This window comes from Saccopteryx leptura, chromosome 5 (genome assembly GCF_036850995.1).
Source record: "Saccopteryx leptura isolate mSacLep1 chromosome 5, mSacLep1_pri_phased_curated, whole genome shotgun sequence".
Classification (NCBI taxonomy): domain Eukaryota; kingdom Metazoa; phylum Chordata; class Mammalia; order Chiroptera; family Emballonuridae; genus Saccopteryx; species Saccopteryx leptura.
Genome location: NC_089507.1, coordinates 186,885,055 through 186,897,255, shown reverse-complemented (window position 1 = coordinate 186,897,255; position 12,201 = coordinate 186,885,055). Strand labels below are relative to the sequence as shown.

The window sequence follows — 12,201 nt, the reverse complement described above, 5'->3', positions numbered from 1 at the left end:
CAGGAGATCTTGTTTGTTGAATGTATATTCTGGTTCAGTTGGTCTTAGGGTGGTGGCTTAGATACTATCTATATAAAAAATGTCTCATAAAATGGCAGAGCTAATTGTCAACACACTGCACTATCATCTGCAGACTGTACTTTAAGTAGCAAGGTTTTATATTCTATCACTCCTGTAGTGCTCCTTCCCACCGCAATATAATCTAAAAACAAAATTAAAAGTCTAATATTGAGGCCATCCATGACTCTGCAGGGTAAGCAAAATTTTTCTCCTGGTCCCTGACAATAAGCCCTGACTCTAAAGACATATAATGGTGTTGTACATGATCTGAAATATGAGAAATGTTGACTTTGGGTAAGTTACTCTCACAGATGAGATCGGGTTGAGATTTGATTTCTCCTGAACACACATCCTTACCTGGCTTTCATAACAGAATATCATCTTAAATGGTAACATAAGAAAAAGAAACACCGTCAACACCAGGATCATAAGCAGTCTGGATAATGTATACAAAAGTATAGGCAGGGATCCCCAAACTTTTTATACAGGGAGCCAGTTCACTGTCCCTCAGACTGTTGGAGGGCCGTCACATACAGTGCTCCTCTCACTGACCACCAATGAAAGAGGTGCCCCTTCCAGAAGTGCGGCAGGGGCCGGATAAATGGCCTCAGGGGGCCACATGCGGCCCGTGGGCCATAGTTTGGGGACGCCTGGTATAGAGACTACATTCTAGCCTGCCTGCTCTTTGGGGACACCACTCCACAGTGGGAAATGTTCATCTCAGCTCTGGCAATGCTTAATCAACTTCCTGGCCAGAGCTGGAACATGAAATACCAAAATCAAGATTTATTTTACTATATTTCTTGAATTCTATCAATAGTTAGGCCGAAGGCAACATACTTTGCCTAGCTAGGTAGTCCATGTTTCCAAAGTCTAGCTGCCGTTTTGAGAAATAGGCATCTTTAAAAAATATCCTCCTATTTATTCGTGATTAAGCCATTACAGGCCCTCTCTATATCTTTACAATATTCTCAGTAAAATGAATGTGCACAATGTTCATACAGCCAGATAATCATATACATGGCATTGTTTTTTATCACAGGGGAGTGTTGAATGGTACAGCAAGATGAAATTTATAAACTTTCTAATTTCCCCTAAGACCAATATTTTAAGTCTTTTATATCTTTACTTTAAAATAATTAATGTGGTTGATGTCAGCAAAATAGGGAGAGTAAGGTACTAACCTCTGAAAATTGTATCCTCTGTAAAGTCTAGAAGAAAATTGTCAAAAATAGTCAGAATTACTAACTAGAGTTAAATTTTGCAACTCTGGAAATGAACCAATCACAAATAATTGATCTATTGAGGATCTAGTACCCAGAATATATAAAGAATGTTGAAACTCACCAATAGAAAGACCAATGTGGGCTCAAGATTTGAATAGACATTTCCCTAAAGAAGATACGCAAATGTCCAAAAGCACATGAAAATATTTTCAACATCATTAGTTATTAGGAAAATGCAAATAAAAACCATAATGAAATACCATTTTATACCATATAACAGGTCCATAATAAAAAACACAGACAAAATCAAGTGTAGGCAGGGATGTGGAGAAATTAAAACCATTGTTCATTGCAGCTGCACATCTAAAATAGTACAGCTGTTGTGAAAACAGTTTGGCTGTTCTTCAAAATGCTAATCATAAAGTTATCATATGGTCCAATGACTCCATCCCTAAGTACATACAGAAAAGTGTTAATAACATGTTTATACAAATACTTGTAAAAAAAAGTGTTTATAGCAGTTTTACTCATAGTAGCCAAAAGCAGAAGCAACCTAAGTTTTCATCAACTGATTAATGGATAAATAAATGTGGTATGTCTGTACAGTAGAATATTATTCAGCTATGTAAAAGAATAAAAGGATAGATAGGCTGCAGCATGAATGAAGCTTGAAAATGTGAAAGGGTAAAAGAAATCAGACACAAAAGGCAACATGTATGATAATCACATTTGTATGTAACATCAGAATAAGGAAATAAATATATAGAGACAGGCGGTAAATTAGTGATGACCAGCGGTGTGGGGAGGGAGAACGGAGCGTGACTGTTAATGGAATTGAGTTTCTTTGTGGAGAAATAAAAATGTTCTACAAACAAGGTGAAGTTTGCACAGCCTTGAGAATGTATTGAAACCATTGAATTATATACTCTAAAATGGTTATTTTTTTGTATGTGAATCATATCTTAATTTAAAAAAAATCAATGTGGGTTTGCAAAAAGGAAGACATATTAAACTTTACTGCAAATACAAAGAATATTGCAAACCCTAATTTAATTGATTTGGGGGTCATTTTTCTATTTGTTCTGTTAATTTGATATTACCTATTGGCACAAATATTTGAAGCTAAGGGCAAAAAACCATTCCCATGTTAGTGAGATTGTATTCATTCAAAAACAATGTCACTAGAGAATTTGCATGCTTAAAGCTAAGAATTCTTGAGGAAGAAATAAAACCCAGGAAATAAATATATATAGACAGGAATAATACAGTTTTAAATTAGTTCAGCACAATTACCTCTGGTCAGAAAAGTTTGTAATAACAGTGAGCGAAAAGAAAGCGAAGGACATCACTGTAGCAAGTTTGAATTTTAATTTGAGAAAAATCATATAGTTGTCCTCATTGCTACTTAACTTATGGGTAAATTATCTCTCCACAGGGCAGGCGTCCCTCCTGGTGAGCATGACTGTGTGTGTCAGGACTTCTCAAACTACAATGTACATTTGAACCACCTGGGGACCTTTGTTAAAATGCAGATGCTAATTCAGTAGGTCTGAGATGGGGCCAGAGATTCCGCCTGTCTGAAGAATGCACAAACAATGATGCTCATTGTCCATGGATTGAGCACACTGTAACTAGGAAGGTCTTACATGACTTTTCTTCTGTTTCTCCTTAGCATACAGCACTATGCTTAATAAGGAGCATCTATTTATTCATCCAAGTAAATAAATGGATGATTTTCTCTCCTGTGGATTAATAAATGTCTTTCCTATATATGCTTTCCCAGGCACGCAGACAGAATGAAGAAATCATAGCACATCAGGCACAAGGAAAATATTGTGGATTCCATCAGAATTTCTTTCTATACAGTCTCAGAGTTCACTGCCGTAGCCACATTTTTGCACATAAGCAATGTGAATAGCAGTCAGTTGTGAAAATGAAGTTTACCTTATTGTGCATGAGAATTAATTTGATAAACTTGACTTGAGTAAGTGAAATTGAATGTATGCCCTCAGATGTCTAGGCTCCTGCCTAATCGGACTAACAGCCATCTTCATGTGGGTTATCAAAGCTGCAAAAGATGTGATGACCCATTACCTGGTCTTTTGACTCACAGGCAAATTATTACAGAATGCACTCTACTTCTTCATGCTATTGTATGAACTGCTTCATAGAAACTTACCTTACTGAGGAAGTATGGAACCTAATGAGGTCCATTCTCTCTTTTGCTAGTTTATCCTAGGCCCAGATGAAAATTATACTCTGTTATTCAAGGTTAAAATAGTTGTCTCCCAAATAGAATTTCCCAGGCCTATAACCAAATGGGGCAGGCATAACTAACTTGCTCACTTGAGGATAAGCCTATTGAAGGTGGGGTCTTAAGTCATCAGTACTAAAGCAGTCCTTGTCTACTGTTCATTGAACACCTTGTATGTACTTCAGGAGTGTGAGAATTTCTTTAATCATCACAATAACTGAAGAAAAAAACTTCTTGAGAACACGAACTTTGCTCGACCTGTTCAACATAGTCTTTCTTGGCCCTGGCTGGTTGGCTCAGTGGTAGAGCATCGGCCTGGTGTGCAGGAGTCCCAGGTTCGATTCCTGGCCAGAGCACACAGGAGAAGCACCCATCTGTTTCTTCACCCTTCCCCCTCTCCTTCCTCTCTGTCTCTCTCTTCCCCTCCCGCAGCCAAGGCTCCATTGGAGCAAAGATGGCCTGGGCGCTGAGGATGGCTCTGTGGCCTCTGCCTCAGGTGCTAGGATGGCTCTGGATGCAACAGAACGACGCCCCAGATGGGCAGAGCATCGACCCCTGGTGGGCGTGCTGGGTGAATCCCAGTTGGGTGCATGCGGGAGTCTGTCTGACTGCCTCCCCGTTTCCAGCTTCAGAAAAATGCAAAAAACCCCCAAAACATAGTCTTTCTTTCTTTCTTTCTTTCTTTCTTTCTTTCTTTCTTTCTTTCTTTCTTTCTTTCTTTCTTTCTTTCTTTCTTTATTTCATTTCAGTGAGAGGAGGGGAGGCAAAGAGACTCTTGCATGCACCCCGACCAGGATCCACTAAGCAAATCCACGAGGGGGCGATGCTCTGCCCATCTAGGGCATTGCTCCATTGCTCAGCAATGGTGCCATTTTTTTTTTTTAGAGCCTGGGGAAGAAGCTACAAAGCCATCCTCAGTGCCTGAGGTCAACTTGCTTGAACCAATTGAGCTATGGCTATGGGAGGAGAAGAGAGAGAGAGAGAGATAAAGATAGAGAGAGGGGGGGGAGGGGGGGAGAAGCAGACGGTTACTTCTTCTGTGTGCTCTGACCAGAAATCAAACCTGGGACATCTACATGCCTGGCTGACATTCCACCACTGAACCAACTGATCAGGGCCAACATGGTATTTCTAGTAGCTGGAATGATGCTTAGCACAGAGCAGGTATGCAGTAAACTTCTGTTGACTGAATAAATGAGTTATAAGTCAGATAATGTTCTAATTTTACAGGAAAAATATCCCCAAAATTCATAAAGGACATAACTTTCCTTATGTCAGAGAGTTAGTGAATATCATGACCAGAATTCAAAAGATGTTTCATGAGCCTCTGAAATACATACCAGATCAGCTATGCTCTCCCGTTCTGTTTTCTACCTTTTCATACATAGAGCATGGCATCTCCCATCTCCCATGGAGGTGTCTAAGTATTACAGGCAAGGCCTCTTTCTTCTTATTCTTATTCTGACCAGAAACCCACTCACTCTTTTCTCTCTGTAAGAGACTACATATCAGAGTAAATTCAGTTAGAGAGAATTGATTTTTTAAAACATAGATAATTCACAAAAGATAGCAAAAAATTACCAGTAACAGAATAGTGTGCCCTGGGACTCTGGCTGAGAACCACTACACTTAGTGTTGGTAGATTTAGCAAATAAAAATATAGGATGCCCCATCAAACTTCAAACTTGCATTTCACATGAACATCAAGCAATATTACATTATCAACATGATGCAACATTTGGGATACACTTACTAACAAATCATTTGTTGTTTGATTGCAGTTAAAGTTTGACTGTGTATATTGTATTTTACCTGACAATTTTAATAATACTAGATCACAACACAATAGCAGGAGCCAAAATATACTGGTTTGAATGGACAAATAAATAGATAAATAGAAGAATTGAAAAACAAGTGATTCTTTAGAATCTCTAATTCTCTGTTTTGGACATTATATATATTTAGGCAAATGTAAGTGTGTGTACTATTTTGCATCATCTGCAACATTATCCTATGTCCCTTGGAGTCAAAGCTTATCTTTTGGGGGCCAGGGTCATCATTTAGCCTGGGCTGCACAGTTAGAAAGTGCTCCAATTTTAGACTTATCTTTAGATTACATTATCCAGAAATGGGAGTGAATACAAGAGTGAGGAAAACGTTTATCAAATAACTTTAAAAGTGATCTCATTAATAAACCACACCCCTAGCCCTCCGTTTGTTCCCTACTGCCACTGTAATAATTTACTACCACACAAATTCATTACCTCACCGTCCTGGAGGTCAGAGTGTAGGGAGCTAAAGTCAAGGTTTTGTCAGGGCTGCATCATTTCTGGGGTTCAAGGGAATCCAACTCTTGCCTTTTCCAGCTTCTGAAGGCTACCTACACTCTTTGGGGCATGGCCTCCTGTCAACCACGGCATCCCTCCACCTCTGCTTCTAGCCTCACTTCTCTGCCTCTGACCCTCAGGCCTCTTGTGAGTAGACTGAGCACCTCAGATGATCCAGGCTAATCTTCCCATCTCTGGATCCTTAACTTAATCATATTAAAAACCCCATTTATCAGAAAGGTAATATTCCCAGGTTCTGGAGGTTAAGACAAAGACATCTTTGTGGCCAGTATTTGGCCTAGAACGAGCACTGTGAGTTAAGGTGTAATATTGCACAGTGCTCTTTATAAGTGTTAACTGAGTAAATGTAAACCTTTAAAATATACCAACAGTTTTATAACTTCTTCTTGTATGTCTTCATTTTTTAATATCTATGGAATCTCTTTTGACCTCTGAGAGGCCCTGCTGGGAACAATGTGATTTCTCAATAATGGAAGAATTGCACAGTTTGGTACATGAAGCTGGTGGTTCTCAATCTTGGCTACACATTAGAGTCAACTGAGAATTTTTTTTAAAGTTCTAATGCCAAGGCTGCACACTATATCAATCAAATCAGGATCTCCAGGAAGTGGATCCATAACATAGGGAATACAGTCAATATTATTCTAATAACTATGGATAGTATTAGATGGATACTAAACTTATCAAGATGACCACTTAGTAACTTATATAATATATCATCATTGGTTTGTACACCTGAAACTAATATAATATTGTAGTTCAACTATAACTGAAAAAAAATTTTTAAATGATTAAATTTGGAAAAAATAAAAATAAAAGATCCCCAGGTAATACCAATGTGTGTCCCACACTGAAAACTGTTCCACTCAATTTAACCTTCCATTGCTAGGCTAACTTAATTTTTTTTCTTCCTTCCTGATTTCTTATTCTCACCTGTTTTTCTTGCTATTTCAACTTTCTCTCTTTCCCTTTTTGGAGTATATTATTTTGATTGCACCATATTTAATAAAGAAAAACATATAGCAGCTCTCAACCATCAATATGGTGTGGCTCAGTGGGGCTGTGGGAACAAAGAGATGCTCTGCTTTACCCCCAAGAATCAAGATTTCTGCCTATCTCACTCTTAGTTTCCTCATCTTCAGAATGAGGAGTTCAGTACAAAACTCTCTATGGTCTTTTTTTTTTTTTTTTTTACGGAGACAGAGAGAGTCAGAGAGAGGGATAGATAGGGACAGACAGGAACAGAGAGAGATGAGAAGTATCAATCATTACTTTTTTGTTGCAACACCTTAGTTGTTCATTGATTGCTTTCTCATATGTGCCTTGACCGTGGGGCTACAGCAGACCGAGTGACCCCTTGCTTGAGCCAGTGACCTTGGGTCCAAGCTGGTGAGCTTTGCTCAAACCAGATGAGCCCACGCTCAAGCTGGTGACCTTGGGGTCTCGAACCTGGGTCCTCCGTATCCCAGTCCGACGCTCTATCCACTGTGCCACCACCTGGTCAGTCTCTCTATGGTCTTTTCTAGTTTATAAACCCCACAATTCTAAATATAAAACAAGGCCACATTTCTTTTATTTTTTTTAAGTGAGTAGGGAAGATAAAGAGAACAACTTCTACATGTACCCCAACCAGGTTCCACCCAGCAACCCCTGTCTGGGGCTGATGATGCTCTACCTATCTAAGGCCATGCTTGCAATGGAGCTATTTTTAGCATCTAAGGTAGAGGCTCCATGGGGCCATCCTCAACACCTGGGGCTGTAGCGCTAGAACTAATCATGCCATTGGAAAAGTAAGATGGGTGAGGGGAAGGAGAAGCAGATGGTCACTTCTCCTGTGTGCCCTCATCAGGAATTAAACCCAGGACTTCCACAAACCAGAATGACTCTCTACCACTGAGCCACCCAGCCAGGGCCAAGAACATGTTCTTATGAAAGGATCTCTGGATCCTCAAAGAGAAGATTGGGTCTGCTTTAATTAAAGGCAGATGAGTTTACTCTGGGCATCACTCTGTGTCTTAGTTCTGTTTCCCCCAGATGCAGAATGTGAGACAAGGAATTGAGTGCAAGTGATGTGTTTAAGAGGTGACCCTAGAAAACACCAGGACAAGGTGGGTGATTCAGGGTAGATTGTCAAGTGTAGTGTCACTCTGGGTAACTTGGAGCTCCATCCTGCTGGGGAACCGTGGAGCCTGTGCAGAACGTGAGCCTCAGAGTTATGCCACAAGAGGGGAGAGCTTGCTGGAGGCAGAGGTGCTGTGTGCCCGTATTTGATTTTTGTCACTCATTAGTTGATGGTTGCTCTTGGGGACTGTTAATTCTCCAGTCCTGCTAGCCTGCTGTGATAAGGGCAGAGAAATGTGGCAAGAGAAGCCCTCAGGCAAAAGAGATGCAAATGATGACATTTGGATGTCAGGTCAATGTGCACCAAAGGGTTAGGGCCAAAGGAGATATGGACAGATGCTAATGTGGCTTTTTTAAAAAAATGGCAATAAATTATTGCTCTTTATACATTAATTAAGGACATTTCAGAAATTAGTGAATTAACATTTCTGAAGTGCTCTGAGAACCCTCTATACCCTTTGAGAAAGCAGCTGCAAGTGGACAAGGTATTGCAAGAAACTATTCTCCTTGGATAGCAGGTTCTCTTGGATTCTCTTAGAAAGAAGATAAAAAATTTTAACCTGTTAGGGTCCCATTTTGTTAGAATCTGTTTCAGGTCATAAATGACAGTTGTTTTTTCTCTAACATATCAGGAGATTAACGAGCTAGATTTTCATTAGTGAAAGGAAATAAAAACATTACATTCAGGTATCAACAAATCTCTATGTAAGAGTTAAGAAAAAAAAGTGCTGGTAGAATGCTGTGCATCTCAAGCCCAAAGGGTGAAAGAACTTTCCATGTTGAGGCCAGAGCCTACAGACATATACAGGAGCACACAGATTTGTTTTCTCCCCTTTGAATAAAGATGTCACCACTATAGCTCCTATGCATTCCTAAGACCATGGGCTCCTTCCATGTCTTACTGTACTGTGCTAAACAAAATGGCTGGTCATCTTACAATACAACTATTCCAGAATGTGGTACTGGGTGATTTGTTTTTAAAGTTAGATAAATAACATAGATATATCTCCAAATTTAAAACCTCACTTGGAATTTCTTCTCTATAATAAAAGCATGATTAATGTTTTGACTTTAGATCCATTATCTTTCTTGATTTCATTTGTAAGAGTCTTCTTCATGACTCCAATGGAAGGACAGAGTCCATAGCCAGAGTCCTCCTAGTGCAGAGCAGAAGAAATGGGTGAGTTTGAACGTGGATGGAGAGTGTAGTGGGTGGAACATATACCCTCAATATGAGTGAATCAATGACTTTAGGTCTTCGAAACTAGAACATATATCCAAAACCCTCAAACCACCCAGCTCCATTTGAGCTACCAGGTGACCAAAGCTATATGGATGATCCCAGGCTAGACCAACAGTAGAGCCACTCAGTTGAGTCCTGCCCATATTGCTTATCCACTGAATTATGAGTGAATAAAATGGTTGTTGTCTTAACTCACTATGTTTATGGTAGCTTGTTATATAGGAACAAACTTAGTAATATATAATATATAGTTTGTTCAGCAACACGCATGGGTGTTTAAGGGAAGGATTTGATATTTCAAAAATATTTGAAAGCCTATTTAACCCTAGTTAAAACAGCTCAAATATTATTATAAATGTTTTGTTGCATGTAGGCCCATTAAATATTACATATGTGTTATAAATTTTCTCCTGCTACACCTTTGCTTAATCAGATCCTGATCGCCTTAGCCTACTACCCACAGCAAGCTGCTGTTCACACTCAACCTCCTTCATGATGTGTGCCTTGACTTCTGGCTCTAAATGACTGGTATTTTGGGGGGTTTTTTGGTTTTTTTTAGAGAGAGAGAGAGAGGAGGAGTGAGAGATGAGAATAATCAACTTCAACTTGTAGTTGTGGCACCTTGGTTGTTTATTGATTGCTTCTTATATGCACCTTGACTGGGGGGCTCCAACTAAGCCACTGTCCTCTTTCTTTCTCAAAACCCAGCAATCTTGAGCTTAAGCCAGTGACAATGGGATAATGTCGATGATCCTATGCTTAAGCCGGCAACCCTGAGCTCAGGCTGATGAGCATGCTGCACTCAAGTTGGCGACCTCGGGGTTTTGAACCCAGGTCGTCGGTGTCCCAGATCAATACTCTAACCATTGGACCACCTCTAGTCAGACTGGCTCTAAATGACATTTCATTCACTAAACCCATGCAATCATAGAAAGAATCTAATTATTTCACAATATATCAATCAATCTAAAAGTTTTACTTCCCATCTGGACTGGATGTTTCTGGCAAAAAAGAAGGTGCCTACACTTGGTATGATATCTTTCACATGGTTCAAAATGTGTAAACATCAACCACAAAATGTAGATGTTTCAAGGTTCTAATAACTATTGTTCTTGAAGCTGATACATAGCAGGAGGAAAAGAACAAGAAAACAATGACAGGTTCTAAGTCCACAGCTTTACTCTCTTTGGCTGTGTATTTGTGTTCATTACTTTTTATGACCCTTAACTCTGTAGTTTCCAAATAGATGTTATGAATGGTGAAGAAATACTAAGGGAGTATTATCCTTAGAGTCATTGATTTATTACTGTGCTGAATGCGGTTGCAGAAGTTAGGATGTAGTTCAAAAAAAGGAAACAATAGTGATGCCCAGTATAACAAACTGAGTAAGTGCAGAAGACCAACACATTTGCAGTACTGAACTAACCTCATCTTCACTTTCCTGTTTTTCTCTCTTTCCCTTCTCATTACAATACACTTGGGAGGCAAATTGAAACTCTGATCCTCATTAGGGTTAAGATCAACCCTCCACATAAGGATTTCCTTTCAATTTAGTGATACTGTCTTTTGAACTTGAAGAAGGTCAGGTTTCAGGGATATTATATTTCTGGTGGATGAGCCTTTTTTGTAAGTGATCATTTTAAACCTCATTCGGTGGTAGAGAGTCACTGGCAACAAGCATTAAAACTCAACGGGGTCCCTAAGAAGATCTAAGCAAGACAGCGTAAATATGCCGGAGAAATGTCAGTCCACACACTTCCCCATGGACGATGATGCAATATGCATAAACACTGACAATGCTGACCTAGGAGAGAATCTGAAAACAAAGACAGAATCTACTTGTATGATTGACCCAGAGGTTGAAATGATTGATGCCTCTTGGAATAAGAACTAAAGGATCTCTTTTCACACTTTCTCAATTTTAAGTTCAAAGGTTCAAAAGTGGTGGCTGGTTAAGAGTCCAGGCTTTGTATCAGACAGTTCAAATCAAAATGTGCTTAGTCACTAACTAGTTGTATGACAATGGCAGATTATTTAACCTTTATTAATATGGGTTCCTTATTTGTTACTTAGCTTATATATAATATAACTTATAGATTGCTTCACACATTCCCTGATAAATAATAGTCATAAAGAAAATGGTATTAGAATTTGTTAAGAAAATCCTTTTGTACCAGTGTCTCAGGTCAGGACTCCAGAAGCCAACCCTCAGACAAGGAATTCCCTTAGAAGTAATTTATTATGAAATCGTTTCCAGAAAAAACTGTTGAAGTAGCGAGGAAAGCTGGAGGGAGAACAGGAAGAAACCAAGCAAGGACAGAGAAATGTCAGGTGAATTCCCACCTTAGCCCGACCCCACAGGGAACTGGGATTTCATAACTCAGCACCAAAAAATCAAGTAAAGGCTCACCCTGACTGATGGAATCTCTCAGCACTTCTGGCTCTGGGTGTGCAGGCAAAATGGCTTCCACGGTTTGAGAATAGTCTTCCAACTACAGGCACAGGGAAAGCCTCTTTATTAGAAGCAAAGTTCACAGAATGAGAAAGAAAGGTAGACAAGCACTGACTATTTCCGGGAAAGAATATGTGTATATTCACATAATAAATATCCATTTTATTTTCACCATGTCTTAGATATGCCTTAAAGACTTCATGAGAGATGAGAAGACTGTACTTGCAAAAACAATTTAACACTGTTCAGTGTGAAATATTTTTAATTCAATGATGCTTCCATGTGAATGCACCCACATGGATGGATGCATTTTGAATTGTCTGACCTTTTATATTCAGATTTTCAGAACAACCCTCGCAATCACATGACAGAATCACTTTTATTACTAATTCTTCACATTAATTTTTGTTGATTTTAAAATTAGAACCAATTAGAAGGAGACACTTGGGTACCAAATGACTCAGAATGTCAGAGTATTACTTTGAGCTCCCCAGGGA

At 39.2% G+C, this 12,201-nt stretch overlaps 1 protein-coding gene across 1 annotated transcript in view; it reads left to right on the top strand.

Annotated features, from left to right (window-relative positions):
• The window catches only part of LOC136406625 (adhesive plaque matrix protein-like), a 39,521-nt gene extending 29,773 nt beyond the window's left edge, over positions 1-9,748 (top strand). Inside the window, exon 6 of the mRNA XM_066386594.1 lies at positions 9,686-9,748. Coding sequence (XP_066242691.1) covers positions 9,686-9,748 — 63 coding nt within the window. The remainder of the gene's footprint in view (positions 1-9,685) is intronic.
• The last annotated feature ends 2,453 nt before the right edge of the window (positions 9,749-12,201 follow it).